We start from the raw sequence: 22780 nt of genomic DNA, 5'->3' as shown, positions 1-22780 counted from the left end.
TTACGTCATTCACCTGGGACAGTTGTCACGGTTAAGTTGGCACAGTGAGTCTAAGCCTGGAAGACAACATGACACTACAATGGAAGGAACCACACAGTCAGCACCAAACAGCTGGGTGCCAAATGCACACAATCTTTACCCCAACATACTGTAGATTCAGGAATAAAATCAACGCATGCATGAAAGCAGACATAGAAAATGCATGAACCGGTTCTGCATTTTTCAGTGAAATACATCTCAATTATCATGACACTGTGTGCAAGAGCACCAGCCTAACTCCTACTCGCAAAATCCGCCTTAAATGGGAGTTGACACGCCACAGTTTGAATCTGTTTGAGCAAGAACCAGAAAACCTCTTTCAGCACTGCCAAAGCAGCCCTTTGTCTTCAGCACTGACATATGACATGCTGTAATGCAGCAGTCTTACTGAGGCAGAGGCAGCTTTTTTATTTATGTTTTGAATTTACTGTATAATTTGGATGAATATGTCAACTCGTCTACCCACTAAAAATATGCTTCTTAAAAGGATGTTTACATCGAATTTTTAATATGCAGCTCACACGCTACTATATAACCCTGAGGTTTAAAATAACATTTTACTTACACTTAGCCAATTCATGCCTCTTAAATGCATCAGATGGCCGTCCAATATCAAAAAAGCTAAGCAACCAAGATGCATTTGAGACAGATAAATTCATTGATCAAAATGTAGCCATGTTATTACACTGGTAAATACAATGTTTTCTTATCTGACAGAAGTGACGGCCAAATCTTTAAAAATAAGACCCAAACTGTAATGAACAAGATATATCCTTTCACCAGTGTAAGACAGACAAATATATCTGATCATCCAGATCTGCAAGTGTATCTCTCTTATATAAGTATGAGTTGTGTACAATGTGTTTGTGTCCCATTTCGTCAATTGTGTGGAAAACCACTTCCCTTGAATTATTCCACAAGGGACAGAGTATTTAAATACATGCTGTAATACATCACAAGACACAGGCAGAAATCTAAGTCATTTAAACTGTTAGGTAAGCTCTGATTAAGATCATCACTTTAAGATGCTTGATGTTTTCCTGTCTGAGTTTGCATTAGTCAGGCTAAGACTGAATGAAATGTATCTATAAACACCTTCAAAGACAAAGCAGGAAAGGTAAGAGTAAGATGCAGAGACAAAGCGCCTCTCCTTCGCTAATAGTTTCATTTCTTCAGCGACTCAATGCTGCGCTGTCGGTGTGGTAATTATGTCTTGCCTTGGGGCCAATATGAGACAGACATGGGTTAATGTGTTGTGAAAGCAAAAGGAAAGTTTTCTGCAGCATTTAAGCACCTGGGCTTTGAAAAGTGATTCTATTCATCTGCTGTGATGAGACACAGCCTGCTTATTGATACAGTAATGTGCATCTAGTCAGAAAGAGCAGGCTTTTTTTTCTCCCTCCTCATCAGCTTTCAGTTAACTGTGAGGACTGATTTCCTCCAGGATACAATATCAAGCCATCATCTTGAATCACTGCTGGTCTCACACTCACCTCCCAATCAAGAGAAAATGAAGACATCACAACAACGCTGACAAGACGATTACATACTGCCATTTCATTGCTCGTTCACTACGTACACATCAGTCACCAGAGTACAACATATATTTATACCACATACTTTGATAGTCATTTTTTTCCCCACATAAAAGCTAAGCAATACTATTTTTTTTAGCATGAATGGTAGGGAGAGGCTACAGTAATATCAGCTTATGTTGTGAAAAAAAAAAAGATTATCCATACATATCAATTCTGAATATTTGAAACTGTTTTGATTCTCATTTCTCTTTTTTTTTCTGCAGTATCAATAGACCGTACCACCTGCATGTTCTTGTGACAGTGACCTGAATATCTTTGGGCTATGGACAAAATGAGATATTTTATGACATCGTTTTTGGCTTTGGGAAACACTGACTGACATTTGTCACCATTTTCTGACATTTAATACACCAAAGACTGATTGATTAATTGAGACAAAACAATCAACAGAAAATCATTTTAGTTGCAGGCCTACTGAGTACACTAATACCAACAATGAGATCTAGGTTTGCTTGAGGTCCAAGTTCAGGACCTTACACACAGTTTATATTTATCATCTGAATATTGGAATTATGGTATAATATCATTACTGAGCACATTATTACAGTTCCAAGTAAAAACATATGTAGGACCATCACGTGCACAGCTTGACAGGCCCTTTGGACACAACTAAGATCCCAAAAACTAAACAACAAAGCAGAACTATGAAGATTGATAAGGTCGTCTCGGGACATCTCCACAAAACCCAAAAATTATTTACCACATTTCCCTAAACAGCATGTTTAGTTTCAAGTGTTTGGAGTGACTTAATAGAAAACACAAGTCCTAAAACCGCACACATGAATTGGCTTTTGAATTCATCTTGACCTCATAAAATAGATGTTTTGTGATTTTGTCGCAGTGAAGGCTATGTTCTGTCAGCAGGACTTCTGCTGTATGCAATTTTCACATTCACATCCGTGTTTTAAGACATTTTTTTATTGTAATTGAGTGGGAGGTGGCCAAGGACTTTTGATCACCCTTACTGTTAGCTGCCTAATTTTATGACATTTATATTAATGCACCAAATGGGAAAGCTTCAATTAGCATAGTGCTTGCTTCATAAGTTGTTAAACATGACTTATGTTTTATGAGTACCTGTATGGTCCATTTAAAAAGCCGTGTTCCTCATGGACTTAATGAAATGGTAAATCTAATATGCCTGGCCGGGAGGTTTGTGTGTTCACAGCACAGAGGGACTGTCCATAAAATCACATATGCTCAACTACAGTGTTTCAGGCATGAGGGCCACAGTATGGTCAAGGACATCACAGTCACAGTCTGTAAATCAGGTGCTAGTTCCCCAAGCTGCAATATTATATTATATGAAAAGCAGATCATTACTCTGGATCATTAGTCATGCGCTACAGTGAAAAGGTAAAAAGAGTTTACAATATCATTAGAAAAAACAAGCGTGAGAAAATGCCGCATGACTGTTTTATACTTGATTTATTCTATGCAATTTATTTGCCAAATTCCTTTAGAAGGGCCTTTGTCCCTGTTGACCTGGGGAGAGAGTTAACAGCCAAGTGCTACCTGCATGACACATAATGTTGCCAAATGCTTCTTTAACCTGCCAGCAAGTCATTTTTCACACCATCCCCCCCAGGTCACACACACATAAAGGCACCCCCAAAAATCAAGTAGAAATACAGTGCAACGATAGGAATGTGATCACACACACTGGCGTCCCACATGTGAGCGTACACCAACTGTGTTTGTTGGACTGCACAACCAAGCTGGGAGTACCTGGGGCTCTGTGAGGGTGAGAATGTTGCCCCTGTGCCAAGAGTGTGCGCTTTAAACTGATACTACTTTATTCAAGTTTCCTCTTTCATATCGACTTTTCAGAATTATAGAACTGCTTCATTTGTCCGTCACGTGTTCAGTTGATGCCCTGAACATTTCTGAGTCAGTCATTTTGTCTTGATCTCTTCACATTGTGTGTACACTGGTATACACAGGTAAAAGGCCCATTTCTGAATTAGTTGTGGAAATACCTCAGCACATGACAAACTAAGGTCCAGTGTTGTGCTGTACATTACAGGTGATTTTAATGTACATGTGGATAATGTCTGTGACAGAAATGCTAAAGAACTCAGTGCTGTCCTTGAAACCTTTGGCCTGACTCAGCATGTGTGTGAGCCCACCCACAGCAGAGCGCAGCACACTCTGGACCTGCTCATTACAAAGGGGGTTAATATTTCAAAAGTCAATGTGGTTGATGTTGCTCTGTCTGATCATTTCTGTGTCTTCTTTGACCTGTCTGTTTCTCCCAAAGCACCGGCTGGTCCTGCAGTTGTTCGGAGGAGACACATAAATAACAGCACAGGTGCTCTGTTCATGGAAATGATAAACTTTGAAAATGCCTCATGTTCTAATGTTGATGATTTGTTGAACTCTGTTACTTCGAGTGTTTTGAATGTTCTGGACACCATTGCCCCTGTGAAGGTTAAAATGGTTAAAAATAAGCAGAAGGCGCCATGGAGGAATGACGACTTGGTCAGGGCACAGAAAAGGGATTGCCGGAGGGCCGAGCGGAAATGGCGCAAGTCGAAGCTTCATGTTTATTATGAAATTTATAAAGAAAAGTTGTACGTGTTCAACCAGATCTTACGTAGAACAAGGGAGAGGTACTTTTCTGAAATTATTGAAAACTGCAGTAACAACTCGCATGTCTTATTTGCAACAGTGAACAGATTAACAAACCCTCCAGCTCAACTGCCATTGGAACTGATCTCCACATCTAAGTGTAATGAGTTTGCAGTATTCTTTTGCGACAAGGTTCAGACCATTAAAAATGCCATCAATTCCACAACGCCAATAACAACCCTGCAGCCACCTAGACACTTAGAGCTGACTCATTTTGCACCTCTAACTGACAAAACTGTCCAAGAGATCATCACCAGTCTGAGTTCATCTACATGCTGCCTCGATGTGTTACCCACTAGATTTCTAAAGTCTGTGTTGAGCAGTTTGTTACCACCACTCGCTCACATATTTAACATGTCACTACAATCTGAAACATTCCCAAAGGCCTTGAAAACTGCGGTCATAAAGCCTCTCCTAAAGAAGAGCAGTCTTGATGCCACAGTACTGAACAACTACCGGCCCATTTCAAATCTGCCGTTTTTAGGCAAAGTCCTTGAGAAAGTTGTTTACCAACCGCTTACTGACTTTCTCCTAATGAACAACTCCTTTGATGTTTTCCAGTCAGGTTTTAGACCCCATCACAGCACTGAGACCGCTCTTATTAAGGTGACAAATGACATCCGCCTGAACACTGATGCAGGCAAAGTCTCAGTTTTAGTCCTGCTAGATCTGAGTGCTGCTTTTGACACTGTCGATCATGAGATCCTTTCACAGAGACTAGAGGACTGGGTGGGCATCTCTGGCACTGCCCTAAATTGGTTGAAGTCCTATCTAGAGGACAGGAAGTACTTTGTTGAAATTGGTAACTGTGTCTCAGACCACATGGCCTTGACCTGTGGGGTGCCCCAAGGGTCAATCCTGGGACCCCTTCTGTTCAATCTCTACATGCTGCCTTTAGGCCAGTTAATACAAAGTAATAATGTGTCCTACCACAATTATGCAGACGACACTCAGATCTATGTCACACTGACAGCAGGTGAATATGGACCAGTGGATTCACTCTGTCACTGCATCCAACAGGTCAGTGTGTGGATGCAAAACAACTTTCTCCAGCTAAATTCAGACAAGACTGAAGTCATTATATTTGGTCCACAGAAACAAAGAGAAAGTGTCAGCAGTCGCCTCCAGTCTCTCTCTCTAAAACCTACAAATCAGGTTAGAAATCTCGGGGTAATAATGGACTCAGACTTGAACTTTAACAACCACATCAAATCAATAACATCAGCAGCTTTTTACCATCTAAAAAACATTGCCAAAATCAAAAGTATAGTGTCTAAACCTGACTTGGAGAGACTTATCCATGCATTTGTCTCTAGCAGGTTAGACTACTGTAATGGCCTGCTCACTGGCCTCTCCAAACGGAACGTAAGACAGCTGCAGTACATCCAGAATGCTGCTGCTTGGGTCCTGACCAGAACCAGGAAGTACGAGCACATTAGTCCTGTGCTCAGGTCTCTACACTGGCTTCCTGTGGCTCAGAGAATAGACTTTAAAGCAGCTCTGCTTGTGTACAAGTCTCTCCACGTCCTAGCACCAAAGTACATCTCTGACATGTTAGTGCCATACGAACCATCTCGGACTCTGAGGACCTCAGGGACCGGCCTCCTGCTGGTGCCCAGAGTCAGGACTAAACATGGGGAATCAGGATTCCAGTTTTATGCAGCTAAAATCTGGAACAGTCTTTCTGAAGATGTGAGACAGGCCTCTACTCTGACAATGTTCAAATCCAGGCTCAAAACAGCTCTATTTCACTGTGCATATGACTGAAAGGATCTTATCTGCACTCTTCTCTTTTAAAGTTCATTTTATAATGATTATTTATGTTTTTATTTTGTATTGTGATTTTAATGCATTTTCTTGTTCTGTAAAACACTTTGAATTACTTTGTGTATGAATTGTGCTCTACAAATAAACTTGCCTTGCCTTGCCTTGCCTATTCACCTTCATAACTGTCCTGCATGCATGTCACAAAGCAGCAAGCTAGCTTTGAGGATGGAAACAGTTACATTTAGTAACTGGAAATATTCCCATTACTTAGACTTTGTCAGGAGTAAGTAAGTAGCAAGTAGTGATACTATGATTCTTTCTGCTGTGAAAAGCACAACCTCAAACCTCCTGAAACACCTTCTAAGACTGACAGCACAACAACATGAAGCTCCAGGAAATACACCCCACCCCACCGAAACTGAGCCCTCGTCAGCCATGGACGATGGCTGTGCCTTAACACTGGCTAAACAACCCAGACTGGATTTTAATTGTGGACAGCTGCAGGCTACAAGCCACAAATAACTAATGAAGCTTGTGGCTGGATATGTGGTGGATGAAATGTTGCCTATCACCACGATTGACTCTTCATCTTTTAGACAGATCCTTGGGAAAATACTGGTCACAGGCAACAGAGGACCTCCAGTTAACAAAATAATTTGTGAGCTATCCAGCCTAGCTGCCCTTACAGGCAGTTACCTTGACATCTACTCAGAGGTGTACATGTGAAATGTGAATTTTGATGAGAAAGGATACAGTTACCAATTTTGTGGGGTGTAACATAATAGTTATGTAAGTAGTGTAAGAAATTACTGTTTGCAGGGAGTAATAAACTTGCAGAGGAAGAGCCTGTTTATCTGGATACCATACACTTGAAACAATACTCAGTCTACAGTGTTCATTTCTGGGCTATGCAGGTTTACTATTTGTTTTCAGCACTGATTTCATCAATTTGGTAAATGTCTCTGATTAAAGGCAAACTGAGCAATTGTTTTGTTAAAATGTCAACCTGCAGAACAAAACTGAGGGCACAGGGTTGGACATGCTGGCTTTGAGCACATTTGGAAACATCTTTGTATTGAAGACATTGGGTGAGTCTGTAAAGTGTGACTGAGACAAAAGATGCAACAAAATCAACTCAAACAATAATTTCTTTAGATTACTCTTCGATATTAAAAATGAAATTCACACTCGATGATGAGCTGTTTAATGTGTCTTACCTGGTGTGTCCCCATATGGCTTTGGTGGTTTGACAGTCTCCCCGAAGCTGACAGTGGCCTTGGTGGTGCTGAGCCTCTTGGGCTCTGGTGTGGTCACCACAGTGAACGTCCTTTGGGCTAGCCTGGGTGTAGTGCTAGTGGTTGTGGCCACTGTGGTAGTTGAGACCTTGGTGGACAGCGTCACGTTGAGCTCCGGTTTGCCATCTTCATCTATGCTATCTGTCCCTGTGGGTCCCCAGTCGATAAATCCAGCCACTGTGGTAGTTCGGCCCTCCTGAGACTTGTCATAGCTGTCCCATTTGAGCTGCCTCCTAGCTCTAAGTAACAACCTCACTGTGTCTCCTCTGCTCCCGCTTGGTAAAGCTGCTGGAGCTTCGGCTATTACAGCCAAAGGATCACCTGTCTCCTTTTGAGAGTATCTCAACCGGCACTCCTTACACGCTGCTTGTCCTTTATGCACTGGCTTTCGCTGCTTTTGACCCTTGACTTTTGGCCCTAGCCCTGCCCTGTTGTCTTGGGGTGGAGGGACAGGGTTGAGGAGCCGGCGGGCCAACGGGCTGACTGTTCTCCAGTGAAGCTTGTTGGGTGTGTCCCAGAGTGGCTGCCAGCGAGGTCGAGAGCGAGGCACCGATTTAGGCGTGAGTTTGACCCCCATGCCCTGACTGAGGGGGCTGCACACAGAGAAGTCCAAGGTGAGGTGGGTCATGGCCAGCAGGATCCACACCCGGTGCCCCACACAGCTGCCTGGCCTCAAAGCAGACGGACTGCAGAGAACAGAGAAAGTAAATGAGAGAGAGCGTTTTAGATTCAGACCCAGTTTACTACATGTTCACACCATACAAATCAGGCTCCTTCCATCTCCCACCTTCAAGTTCACAACCTGTTGTAAAGATTCACATCTGTATTCACCCCCCATTTGCTGTCTCGGCAAAGTTCTACTCCGCAACTTCTTAAACTCCTACTCAATTAAGCTTCGATAATAATTAGCTTCACAGAGCGCCTCTTGAATTACAGTCTAAAGGTCAGACACAAAGTAAATGTTGTAGAACATGTGAAAGATTATGGATTTGCACTCTTTGCTCTCAGCTGTCAAACACAGGGAGGACTTATCCTTGATGTTACAGATTCATATCAATCCAGGGATGATTACACCGACACACAAGGTCAGGCCTGGTTTAGCTGATCATCATATTCTGCATTATCTGCCTCAGACACAAAGTCATCTGATTCCCAAAGGGCAATTTGATTATGCAGTGCAATGATCAGGGAGGTAACACGCAATGCCAGCAGATGACACAGCATGACAAGTATATCGCAGAAATGTTCACCTACACAGCTACGGCACTAATGTATTCACAGCCAAAGTATGTCCGAAAACGTCCTTTGTTACTCTGTAAACCTCCCTTCTGCTCATCAACAAGATGGCAAGGTGATACATCGGCTAGCTGTTCAGGCCAGGACCCTGCAGTAGACTGATTTTACAGACAACCTTCAGTGGCCCCTGGGACAAAGCTACACATTGATTCCTAAGGGAGAAACCTCATTATGGGCTATCTTTCATCTCTGCTGTCCTTGGCCAATTTAAGCCCACATGGAGGACTCATTTTGGAAGCATCACAGAGGTGATGATAGATGGAAAAGTGTGAATGGGTTCATCGACTGTCTGAGGCGACACAAAGGTGTCCATCGTTCATATAATCACCAAGTTCTGTTTTTACAAGTCTCTAACTATCATCTAGTTGTACTGTAGTGACAGTTACAGGGCAAAATGGACTTCTGTTAGGATTGTGGGAATGTTACAATTACAGTACAGTGCAGGTCATAAATAATTCTTCTCACACGTAATCTACATTATTGTGTTCAAATGCAAATGTTCAGCAAATAGGACGATGACACTAGAGATTGCACTAAACCCAGTGAAAGCTCACACCAAGTGATTTGATGGATTATAACTGCTCTGCTATTGATTTAAAATATTGTTAGATGTCAATTTTAATCAGACATTCAATCTGTCTGTCCTTTTGCATGCCTGTTATCCTGTCAGTAAACAGGCTTATTTTTGTTCTCTTTGCTTGCATGAAATGGGAAAAAATGTGATTTTTGATTTGATGTGGAACAAAGATAAAGGTAAGGCTGTTTGGAGAGTTTGTAAATAACTGTCTGGCAGTAATGTTAGCCTGTCACTTAAAGGGATATTTTGGATCTTTTGAAGTGGGGTTGTAAGAGGTACTTATCCATACTCATTGTATTACCTACAGTAGATGGCATTGGGCATGCTCCCAATTTGGAGAAGCAGACAAGAGTACTGACTGGAAGCGATGTACCGCTGTGGATAGGGGGGCAGCAGCAAAATGCAGCAAAAAAATCATTGTCAGATTAAGTATACCCTACATTGGCAATATTTTCACTGCTTTACTTTGTCGCAGAAAGTCCTTTCCAACAGGGAAGCCGTAAATGGCTTCAGTTCCCCATCTATACTCTTGTTAAAGCCACCAGACTCCATTGACAACAAAAGTCATCTTAGCTCGCTCCACCTGGAGGCTGTTGGTCTACTGCTGCAGTTGTTTAGTTGGCGTTACTATGTGACTTTCAATCAATCAATCAATCAATCAATCAAACTTTATTTATATAGCGCCTTTCATACATCAAATGCAACCCCAAAGCACTTTGGTGATTCTGAACCAACACTTTTAAACACCTAAGTCACACAATAACACAAACAAACTAAATGATCGAGGCAGCAGTAAACCACCAACTTCTGCTTTTTTCCTTAACTGAGTCTGGCTTTGAAGAGAGCAGCTTATGCTCTCTGTGAGAAGTTGCTGTCTGACGGCAAGGTAAAGCAATGAAAATATTCCAAATATAGTGTACACCTAAACTGATGTTGATTTTTATAGGTGGCTAAAATATGTTTTCTTGCTGACCCCTATACAGCAGTACATTGCTAAGCCTCCATGTCGGTGCCTCTGCCTGCTAAACTGGGGGCTTGCCGACAGACATCTATTGTATGTAATACACTGACTAAGGATAAGAACCACACACAACCCCACTTAAAAAGATCTGAACTGTCCCTTTAAGTTAAGTGGCAGAGTTCAACAACAAAGTTAGCATTATGATTCAAAGGTTGTATTTTAATTAATTTGAATAAATAAGTTGTTTGTCAGGGTTGGAAATAAACTTTTTGTCCACCTGCCACTGTGGCTGCTAGACTCCAACATCCACTAAATTACCCTTGTTTTTTTTTGGATGGTGATTGAAGCAAATCCATGGCTGTGCTAATTTCCAACCCTGGTTCTCATTCATTCAAACTTAATTTTTTTCAAGCCCTCCTACTTGATGTGTCTTTTTGTCTGCACACGATATTTTTATGTCAGTGTCACAGCACTGAGTTTGATGGTGTAGTGAGTAGTTACGAAACATAGTTTGACATTTTTGACAAGTTAAAACTGAATTGTGCTCTCATCCATCATTGACAGCATCTACATTTAAATTCAGGCATAATTTGGCATACCAGTAAAAGAACAATAGGACTTTAGATGAACAATTCAAGTGATGTTCAGTCAACATTTTCGAAGACACTTAACACTGACTATGAGGAGTGATTCTGAACAGTGTTTTTATTATTCACCGTACCTTTCATAGGAATTGTGAGGGACCAGCAAAGCACTGACTGATAAATAATTTAGAATGGCATTTTAATTGAGTCATAAATGGTGACTGATGTGGTCATTAAAGAGCAGTGACAAGGTCAGTGTATTATTGACAGTTAAAAATATGGGTAATAATTTGTAGTGTGAGTGTTTTGGCTGTGACCTCAGACTGAGATCTGGGCACCTCCCCAATCAACACACTCGAGGTCACTCAAGTTTAACTCCCCAGGCCACATTAATGCAATATCTGATAAGGAAAGTGGTGTTACTCATCATGAATAATATGATCTGCAGCAGGGTGAAAAGAAGAGCTGTAAAATGTTTAATGACCATGTTTGTTGAGCACTTTGCCTCTAACCGTGCTGGGCTCAAACATGGCCACAACAATGAGAAAGAGCTCGGAGCAGTCTGGAAGAGCAGCCATGGTAACAACATGTGTCTGACCTGAGAGAAAATCCATAATAATAAAAAATTAAGGTGAATCCTGGTGTGAGGTAATTGGGTTGATTATAAGGTTTCTGTAAGATGATTGGGTCTGCTCTGTGGTAGTATAAACAGAAGCAGAGCTGCTTTACTCATGAATGAGCAGCCAATAGCAGAATGACTACCACAGATCACTGACATTCAAGCCGGGTACTGATTTTCTGGAAAATGGGTGCATTTTCTCATAAAAAACTACATTAGATGTAACACTGCAGTGATCAAACTAAAAGTAACATTTCAAAACAGTGTCCCTTGAACACATCAGAGAAAGGAGCTTTGGTGTATGATTTCTTTCTCCAGCTGTAAGCAGGGATATAAAATGTTAATTACGGTAGTTTTTACAGCTGCACCAACATCATCTTTAGTATCACAATCAATCAAGACCAGCTTTCTTAAGTAGCCCACTATCAAAAGATGAATAATGTGTCCAAAAATGTTAAAACTGCTGGCCAGCACACAGCATGCTCAGCAGTAGCCGATTTCTAATAAACCCACTTGATATGCTACTTTGCTATAACGACAGATGGTTTGTTCTTTAGGTTGGACATAATCCGTGTTTAATGCCTGATCAGTCAAACTGTACATTTATATTTATGACATGGCGAGTAAGATTTCCTATTCATCAGTTAACCTAAATGGAAATATCTCTTTTTATCTGCTTTTTATATTCTGTCCTGTGGTGGCTGTTGTATGCCCCCTAATTGTTAAAGTCTGGCTTTGTCTTTGATTATTTGGTAATTAATGAGCACGGACATAGTTTGAGGTGATTAATTAATATGACATTTGAATTACAAAATTAATACAACTCCTAATAAAACTGATGGTTTCTTAATTTGTCTTTCAAATGATTCAGGTAATATTTACTTTCAAACACTGTGTCTTTAATAAGTAGAGAAATTATACAAAGATTAGTAAAAATGTTTTTAAAGCAGCATTTACTGACTTGTCAGTTATTATTTATTAATGAATTATCCTATTAACTGTCCATCTGACACTATATACCCACTGTTGTAGCTTTGACACATTTAACCAACCAAAATAAAATGAGTTATTAGAGACTGAAGCACGTGGAAATGAAACATGTTGCAACTTCTTTGTTTCTAATAAACATCATAAATAATCCTTTTCTTTTGTTCAAGAGATGTCGAGCCGAGATGTTGTTATCAAGATCACCAGTTAATTATTTTGTTATCTCAGGAAAACTAGTTTTCTCATCTCAAGATAATGTGATAATCAACCTGTTATCAAGAAAACAAAATGTTGTTCATTTCTTTATCTCATAATAATGAGATAATTAGCCTCTATGTGCACAAGAGGACACCCGATTACCACTTAATTACTAATACCATCTGATGCAATCTATAATATCAATACCATTCTCTGATGTGACATTTTCAGCTTTAATCAGTTGCTACAGTCGTCAAGACGCTACCTGTGCATGCTGGCATTGGTACTCCTTATCTCTGATAAAGTAGCCTAACAAGAGTAAACAACCTCTTTGTAATTATCTAATTATCTCAAGATAACGAAACTCGTTTTCTTGAGATAATGATATAAAACATAATTTTGTTTTCTCACAGTACAGGTTTGACAATCTCGTTATCACAACATAACAAAGCTTGCTCTCTTGAGATAATGAAATCATCAACTCATTATCTTGAGATAACAAAGCCTGTTTTCTCAAGATGACAAAATAATTGATTAATGATCACTGCATGAAAAAAATAATGGGAAGCACGGCCAATCTCAGCTTCCATAGATTAGCAACAATTTTTAGTGTTGTTTCTCAAATTAATTTTTAAAAATTAATTTAATATTAACTTAAAAAAAAGTGCAGAGCAGAGCAGAGCAGCATTCATTATGGTACACTGGTACAACACATATGAGGCATAGTTAAAGGCGCTCTATGTAAGAATGTGGCCAAAACAGTTACTGCACTCAAATTCAAAATACTGCCGCAAGTCGTATCCGCCCCTCCTCCCCTACAGATTTGAGGTTGCTGGACAGCGGCACGCTGGAGACTGATTTGTTTGCCCACGGGCGGCTGCCGTGGCAGGGCCACGTCGCCGCGTCCTTGATCTTCGGTTTTCCAGCGGACTGTTTGAGCAAGTCCGGCTTCTCTGCTGCTAACGCTGCTGTCGGGATACAGCTGAGGAGACTGCTAATGCTATGTACTGGGACACTGCTAATGCTGCTTGCCGTGCTGCTGTAGCTCAGTCGTAACTGTAACTGATGCTGAGACTCTACTGACTGCGTGACTGGTAGACGGCGGTGGGTGGCGCAACAGGTCAAAACACAAATTCAAAACATAAACATGATTTGAGGACCGTAAAATATTTTTTTAAATGTGAATATTCTGGCTGTACTATTGTTGTCGGTGAGATCAGTATGTTATATGAACATTATTCCTTAGTCTCTGTGACATATTAGGAGGATTTTATGACTATGTGCTTTAGATTTCTTACATATAGCTCCTTTAACAAAGTAAAGTACTTTCTCGGTACTTCCATAAAGTTGACAGGGAGTACAGTTCTAAACACACACACAAACAAATGACTGAATTCCTGCATGAACAGCACATGCAACAGATAAAATGAGATGAAAATAATTTCTAAGACCTGCAGTTTTTTTAATTTAAGAGTGATCCTCTAATATTCTTTGACATCCCACAAAATGAAAATATAATTTGGAAGTACACTGCACAGATGGCAGATAAAGTGCAGTATTCACAGCGTGAACATACCAGATTGCTTTCTGGTGGGAATGTGTGACTGGTGTCCTATTTTATAAGCACATGCTTCATCATGCCGTCATTACTAACTTCAGTATATAGTTAAGCCTCAACAATATGGCAGGAAATCCCTTTAGTGGAGATTGTGACATCTCCTGATTCTGAGCTTGTACTGTCCCCGCCTCACACTTACATCATCACAAAGCATTGTGGTGATTGTACATGCAGTCCCTGCAGGGCACGCAGGCAGATGGATTTTCCTCATTTAACTGAAAAATTGAAAAAGTGATACATTGTTGGAGGAGGGTGCATTCCTATGCACATGTTTATTGGAAGACTAGGGAAAGTTTAAGTTGACTGTAAGCTACTTTATATGCATTATTCGGATGGTATTCATTGACCCAACAGGCTACTTTCAAGTCCTGGATCTCAGTATGCCGAGTCCATTCTGGAGCCAGACATACAGGGAATGAAATTACTTTGTAGGTTATGGAGCGAACCGTTAATTAGCGTGTCTGTTGGCCTGGAGGACTCGGGTTTGAAGGTCAGCAAAAGACTTGCTGGAATGATGATTTTAACCAGGACTTGACAGACAGCAGATGAAAGAGGCAGCCTGGGCTTTCTGCTCAGAGACACGGCAGGCAAAACAAAATCTCTGTGCATCACACGTACACACACTCCTGGAGTGTTTACCGTCGAAATACACAGACACAAACACGGTATTTTTTTATATGCCATGTTTGCTGTTATTCCTCATTGTTTCTTGTATCTATTGATCCAGGAGCCATTATGCCTCCCATATGTACAATTATATATAGGGCAATTATAGCCAGAGCTGAGGGAGTGTGTGTGTGATCCCAACCTCGGCTGTCCTTCATCAACCTCAGCAATGCAGAATTTCAACAGAAAGCAAGTGATGTAACAGTGTATGTGAGATGTGATATTTCGGAGCAATATATTTGGATTATGCTTCTCAACCCAAATACGAAAAAGCGCTGGAGGAGGGTTCACCAAGCTTCACTTCTCTCTCTCTCCTCAGTGCCAGTTTAAGCTGTACTATATTGAGCAAATCTACTTCCAACTTATTCTGCAGCTTCCTACAAATGCAACTGTCATGGGGGTAAGGATTAGGCCCTGACAGGCACTCCAAATTAAACACATGATCTTCATGTTTGAGAACCACAGTCTGCAACATATAATTAGGGTTTCCCATTACATGAAAATATCATTGGCATATGACTCAAGCTCTTATTTCTACAGCTAAATTGCATTATAGAGTTAATCATGAATAACTAACATTCTGTAACTATGTTTACAACGTGCCTATGGCCAAAAAGACTGTCCAAAAAGTGCAGACTTGCAAATAAAAAAATAAAACAAACCCTGAAATAAGGTTTACAAAGTCAAACTGAAGACTTTGCCAGCAGAGCTGAAGCACACGGCATCTGTCTCGCTAATGCTGGAACCAAAGTGGACATTTTTATGGTTTCCTGTCACTTTCCTCTTCCAACCCACGCTTGTACTGCTGTGCAAACAGGGAAAACATTAGACTGAGTAATCCATCGCACACAGTACTTAATGCAATTTACCTGCCCTTGAAACTGGAAACCTCACATAACCAACATAATGCCATCAAAAGACCAAAATGAATGAAGAGCAGCCTTTGAAGTCTGTGAAAAAGATTCACAGCATAATCCTGAATGAAATGCTTGAGCAAAGGGTGAGAGCGGTTAATAAAAAAGGCCATTCACACAGGCTGCTATGCCTTGAAGATACAGGTCGCTTTGCATAAGAGGATGTTGCCTACGTCCCACATGTCAGATTGTTGACATGTGAAGTGCTCTACTGTGGTTTGCGCTGTTTTATGATCGCTGAATTTCCAAGTCCATTGTTTTTCACTCTTTCATGATCTGTGAATTCAGCCAGAGCACATTTGAGGGTTCTCGTTCTCCGCAGCGCAGTAACTTAGACGCTCTGGATGAAGTAATTACATTTTCTCTCCCACTGCTTCATATGTAACATCAGCTCAAGGGTCTGATATAGAGATGCTGAAATGGATTTGAATGCACCTCAGTGGCAGCACCAGGCTGTGGATACTGTGCAGATGGAGGACGGCTGGGTCTGTGCAAAGTGAACTTATGAGAATGTTAGATTTGACAGATACAGCACAAATACTGTGCATCACCAACAGCTGAAATGCCAAGGAGGGCATGGATAGGTTCAGGGTATAAAATCAGGCCTGGTCAAGAATTACAACCAAGCTGCTAGCTGACACAAGCCTTATACAAAAACACACTCACAGTTCACTCATAGTTCACAGTCAGCACTGCGCTCTGTATGTCATGTTGTACTAATAGAAATGCATCATCTGCGTATAAACATCACTGCATGACTCATATCATGTGTGAGGTCAGCAGTGATATGATGCAGAGCTGGCTCATCTTCATGTGTGCAAGTGCTAATTTAAGCAGAGTCATACATGTAGAGGCATTTACTCATACATATTGACCATTCATGAACACAGACACACAAACTGAATGATAAACACCAATGTAGTTATTCAAACAAGAGACCTTTTTCAGAGCTCTGAACTATGTCGTTAGGTGATCCATGTGTTTAATAGAAGACAAGTTGGTTATATGGATCATAACGCCTGTCTCTGTTCAAAGAACTGGTTGGTAAACTTGTGACCTCACTGGTGTTATTATACCAAACATTTTATGAGCAAAAAGGTATTTGTTGATGATGCTCAATATTTGTAGAGGGCTGTACTAAAGTGACTGCTAATGCAGACCGAACATTTCCTACCCCTTCAGCTTCACATTAAAAGCATTCAACTAGCAAAACACAAGTGGACCTTTATTATTTAGTTGTTACAGGAAATGCAATGTGTTTGTCAGTGAGATTAGCACTACCGCTATCAATGAGACAATGGTCATTTTCAGAGGGTATTTGACAGTGGATCAGTTAAAAATATTGCAGGGAGTAATGTAGGAAAGAAGGGGGAGCAGCTGTTAAATGAAGAGCTGCAGGCAACAGGCTGAACACCTCCACCTTCTTAGCGACTCTTCTGAGGCTGCTGTACAAAGCAGACATTCATTCATTCATTCATTCATTCATTCATTTTCCGTAACCGCTTATCCTCGTGAAGGTTGCGGGGGGCCTGGAGCCTATCCCAGCTGACATTGGGTGAGAGGTGGGGTACACCCTGGACAGGTCGCCAGACTATCACAGGGCTGACACATAGAGACAAACAACCATTCATGCTCACATTCACACCTAAGGCCAATTTAGAGTCACCAATTAACCTGCATGTCTTTGGATTGTGGGAGGAAGCCGGAGTACCCAGAGGAAACCCACGCTGACGAACCAGGAACCTTCTTGCTGTGAGGCAACAGTGCTAACCACTACACCGCCATGCCACCCTACAAAACAGACATTTCTGTTTAAAATTGAGCATCTGTCATCTGAATAATTAATCAAAAATGCAAAACAATGGTGGGGAATGGGAGGCAAGTAATGTAATCGGTGTATACCCGAACACCATGTTACACTAGTAACACCAACAACCACAGCAAGCCTACTAAGGCGAGCTTAGGAGATCATGTTGTTGCACATATTTTCCAGCTTTTGTTATTAATATTCTTAATTAGGGGTGTAATGCTTCAAAACTAACTGATTGTCATGTAACAGATGCAGCAAACCATTTTTTTAATCCCCCACTCCCTCGCCATTGCCCTCATAATTATAATTATGATTAATTATTAGGTTATCAGAAGATCTTCTATAGACTATCTGGTCTGGTAATGGCTGTACTAACCATATTGCAATTAGCTAGAGTAGTGTAGTTTGCCTCCCAGCATGTCTCACTGCTCTTCATTTATTTTGTAGAATGTTTAGGTTTGGGAATGGGAAGGGCGGGAGCTAAGTTTCCTGATACTTCGTGTGGGCTGCCTTGTTGAGTGCAGTAGCACTGAGAACACTTCATTTCATACAATTTAAGCTGTGTATTTTATCCTCCAAACGTGAAAGGATTAGTTCAAAAGTTCAGTTTGTATTGTAAGGAATGGAAAGCCTGTTACAGAACGGTTCAATACAAATTTGTGTTTTGTTACACCCCTACTGTTAATGAATTTGGTTAAAACATTGTTAGTGCAGAGAGGAAGCTGAGTACAATATTGATCAGCAGTAAAAACAGATGAAATCAGTATTATCTAAATGAAGTGTATCATCTCATCAAACAGTATGTGTCACATTTAACCAGTGACTGTCACCATCTTATCTGCAAGGACAGGAAGCTCATCACATACTTAAGGCTTGCAACATGTCAAGCATCTTGAGAAAGGAGAGCTGGGCCCGGTGCTTGATGATTCTGCTCTTCCCCCAGAAAAGATCAAAGTAGTTGAGTGCTGTGTAGGCTATTATGTGCAGCGATTCTGCAAACCATGTGCCAGTGGGGCATAGATAAGCAAAGAAACAAAGGGCAGGATATAGTCTCTGTGAATGAGGCCAACTTTAAAGGATCTTCTGAAGCCTTTTTAAAATGCTTCACAGAGCCTCGATGTTTTAGTAATCATAAGAAGTCAAGCTTAACAAAAAGTGGCAAAACAGTACAGAATACATTAAAGATTAAAGTAGCACTACACATAGGGGCTATTAAAAGACTCTAAATTTGGAGCCGTCCTTCCTTCCTTATTGTGTATATAAATTATTGTCATGAGAGTACAAGGGGCTAATGAAGGATTATCTGACTCTTTGAACTCATCCTTTGCGTCATGTTAGACCCAGTAAAACAAAACTATTATCTTTGCAGCTAATCAGATATTGCACCTAATTATTGTGTTCTGCACTGTATCTCTGGCCCACTTCTTGTGTCACCATCACACTGTGATCACTTGTGCAAAGTAGGTCTTAATTAGAACTTCTTGGGAGTTTGCAGAAGTGAGGCCTCGGCAGATGGGCTTCCCACCTGAGGGAGGTGAAAAAGGCATGCCTTCTCCAATCCCTTCGCCCTGCGTCCCCAGGCTGCCATCAATAGGAATTTTATCAGCATGGTCTCGACAGCCCTGCCACTGAGTACACATAATTTTCTGGCCAACACAGCCATTGAAAGGTGGCTCGTTGAAGGTGACTCCACCTCTGATGAAAAGCTGGGTGTGATGGCAGGCGCTATCTTCCAGGCAGGATTTAGACTGAATCAGTGGTTTGCTTCATTTTTTTTTTAACCTCTCAGTGGGGGTTTTTCCTGCCCCGGGGAAAGGTGCTGCTATTCACCCTTGTGTTAACAATTTCAGAGTACAAAAAATAACCATTGTTTTTATTCAGGGGTAGCACTGGCAATTGATAGAGAATGTACACGATGAACTATGGTATCCACGTCTCTCCCACACACATCTAAAAACAGCACTTGGAAGGAAAAAAAAGACCCACAGGGGAAAAGGTTCACCAGCTACAGTTCATGAAGTTTCAAGCTGCAGTGGGTGGTTTTCTCTGGTGGGTCCAAACAGACACAGCAAGAGGTTAAAATGAGACCTACAGTGCATATAGTGCACAGGAGGACTGCGGCTCAACAGCAAACTACTTTTCACTAACTTGACTTTTTCTTTTTAACATTTGATGTGTTTGGTGTCATGTGGACTTCAGGAAAACGAGAAAATGCATCAGTGTTTTGGAATTCTTGTAACTAGTTCAGTCCACTGAAAACATGCATGTTCAGAACGAGCCGACTGCCTGGTCCGTGGTATTGCTGCTTTCCAGCTTTCTTGAGAACAGCTCAAAAACAACTTCACATTCGACACTGTGCTTCTCTGGGTCCTGAGCAATACATCTGACACCTGCCATGACATAGTTGCATCACACACGAAAGTCGTGGCCACTCGTGGGCAGAAACATAGATGAAATACACTTCGGTCCACAGGAAAAACACCAGGGGCAGACTTTACCATTAGGCAAGGTAGGCAACTGCCTGGGGCCACAAACTAAAAGGGTCCCAAACAGCTATAGATTTATTGTGATGTTAAGATATGGAAAATACTGACTTATGTTACTATTCTTACTCACAGTGCCTTACAAAAAGGCCCCCAAAGCACATAAATGCATACAACTCAACTGTATACTAGTTACCTAATGTGTACTTCTACTTCAGAGGCAAATATTCACCTGACAGAGACATGTTAGTGGTAACATCACACATTCAGGTACTCACAAAATCTAACATTAAAAATATGCTGCATTATTATACATTCTAATCAACATTAGGCTATCTGGCAAGCTCCACTTTGAACAGATATTGCGTAAATTTAAGTATATTATGCTGATAATGCTCTTTCACTCTTGATTTTAAGCGTTAATTCTAACGTCAGACTTTAATTATGTGATATAAATAATTTAACAGTTAATGGTTAATAGTTTTACTTCAGAAAAAAAAAGTACTTCTGTTACCACTGCCAACACCAACATGTCCAAATAGAGAGGGGGTAATAAGTAAGGCAAGTTGACATTGGATGCATGGGGCCCCTCAGTCACTAAATCCGTCCCTGAGAAACACACCCTGCGTGGCCAGAAACACAGTGGAAATACACTAAACAGATAGGCGCATTAGTTGCTTGCTTAGACATAACCAATGCGGTTTCAAAGTAGAGCATGGATTTATTTAGTGGAAATATTGTGTTGGTTGTAAGGTTAGAAGATTTAGTGGTAGTAGTTCAGTTACTGTGGCAAACTGACACAGTTTGGAATCGCAATGCTCGTGCTTGTCATCTCCAGGGAAGTAAAGAAGAGTTTGGTTCTAAAGTTAGTATATCCATCATCCAGCAGCAAAAGTGAACTGCAGTCAATGAGCCTGTAAAGGCCTGCTGCGAACGACATGCTCGACTCAGTCCACAGAGCCCTGGAGCCCCTGTGTCCACTGCTGCACAAAGAGCTGTTCACTTGTTTATTCAAAGTGTATTAATATCTAGCGTGTCACATGTCCAAATGCACCAAATTCGACACTGCATGTCTTGGAGTCCTCACCAATATGCCCGCTGAATGAGAAGCAGATCGAAGAACGTTTCCTGAGATATGTGACGGACAGACAAACAGAAATACAAACAGACAGAGATTCCTTGCTTTGCAGTGTGATAAAGGATATGCAGTAAATATTCAACGATGATAATCTCTAAGACTAGTAAATTAGATTTTGCCTCAACACAGCTGACCTGTTTTTTTTTTCATCACAACCAATTTTATGCTTTTACAGACACTGATTTTTGGCAGAGACAAACTGAACACTGTCCTAGTTGATGTACTCTTTAGCTGTGTGAACACATCCTTATTTATTTTTCAATTGATACAATGAAGTTAACAGACACATGCATTAAATACTAATGTGTTACTTCATTTGATCCCAGCAGGCGTATTTTTAATATATTTGACAACAGAAAACCAATCTCACTATGTTATGATGAATTATTTGATTCCCCAAAAACTTGCTTTGCCTTTGTTAGAGGAGAATTTATGCACAATAACAATGTTAATATCCCTGTCTACTTAACAGCATACAACTGATGAGAGTGCAAACATGTTCAATAAGGTCAGAATGCAAATTCTCTAATGAGAAATAACATCTCTCTTTTTAAAAGGTAAAGTCACACCATTTACTTCCAAATTGTGGAATATGTTTGGTCTGTTTCACTGTAACTGCAAGTGACTGTCAAAACAAATGATTCTAAAGGGATACTTTGCAGTGGAGGACTGGTATGAATGTTATCTGGTTAGTGCTCTTGTATCAAATTTAGCTGAGGTCCAGCCATTGAAAATACCCACAGAGGTGGAATGAATGTCCTTATGAGGAGCAACTTAAGTAAGTTTGAAGTTAGAAAATCTATTCACTGCTGCGGATTACTGCCACCAGGCACAGAGACAGGAACTCAGAGTGTCTGTGTGTGCTTTAGTGATACTGCAGTTGTACTGTACTATTTAGCTGCAGCTGTCAGTCCAATTATACTTTATAAAAATGCTTGGTCACATATGTTGGTAGGTTGCCAGTGGTCATGTTAAATATTTTCTTTGAGGAACGGGGAGGATTTCCTGTCTATGACTTCTCAAGAAAAACTCTTTTTAAGAACAAACCATAAGGAACTTCTCCACCTGTGATTCATGCTTTTGTGTTGAACTGTTGTATCATAACCACTTTCAGCTGCTGAGGCCTCTGGGCTTAACCAAACACTTGAACTGAACAAAACAGATTCTACTGCTGGTTTAAGCACAGTAAGGATTACCTAGTCAGCATCTCCAGTGTGCAGACAGTGGCTATGTTTACACTGGTAATACTCTTACTCAGGTTTAGATGTGGGTAACTGTGGGTTTACCTTTTTACATTAAATATACCACTTAAAATAAGATAGATTCCAGCTTTCACTGAACAGCTAATATGCCAGCAACACCACATACTTCTTGCGCACTATGGTGGAAAATCTGAAAGAATATGATCTTTTCTTTGAAAGTGTCTGACCAATCAGATGTTTCCAGTTTGAAATATTCACTCTGGCATTCAGTGCCTGTGTGGATCATTGTTTTCTGTGTTATTTATAGCAAAGTGGTCTGAAAAACATGACACTGTCATGGCTTTCCTCAAAAGCCCCCAGGGGGTGTGTGGGTTGGTTATGTCTTCCTCTAAAACCT

At 40.7% G+C, this 22780-nt stretch overlaps 1 protein-coding gene across 1 annotated transcript in view; it reads right to left on the bottom strand.

The window, feature by feature from the left end:
* The window catches only part of ajap1 (adherens junctions associated protein 1), a 68613-nt gene that overhangs the window by 24788 nt on the left and 21045 nt on the right, over window positions 1-22780 (bottom strand). Inside the window, exon 2 of the mRNA XM_049581250.1 lies at window positions 7253-8016. Within this exon, the coding sequence (XP_049437207.1) occupies window positions 7253-8016 (764 nt within the window). The remainder of the gene's footprint in view (window positions 1-7252; window positions 8017-22780) is intronic.

The sequence above is a fragment of the Epinephelus fuscoguttatus genome, linkage group LG7, assembly GCF_011397635.1.
Source record: "Epinephelus fuscoguttatus linkage group LG7, E.fuscoguttatus.final_Chr_v1".
NCBI lineage: Eukaryota > Metazoa > Chordata > Actinopteri > Perciformes > Serranidae > Epinephelus > Epinephelus fuscoguttatus.
Note: the sequence above shows the minus strand (reverse complement) of the source record. Positions and strands in the feature narration are given on the sequence as shown.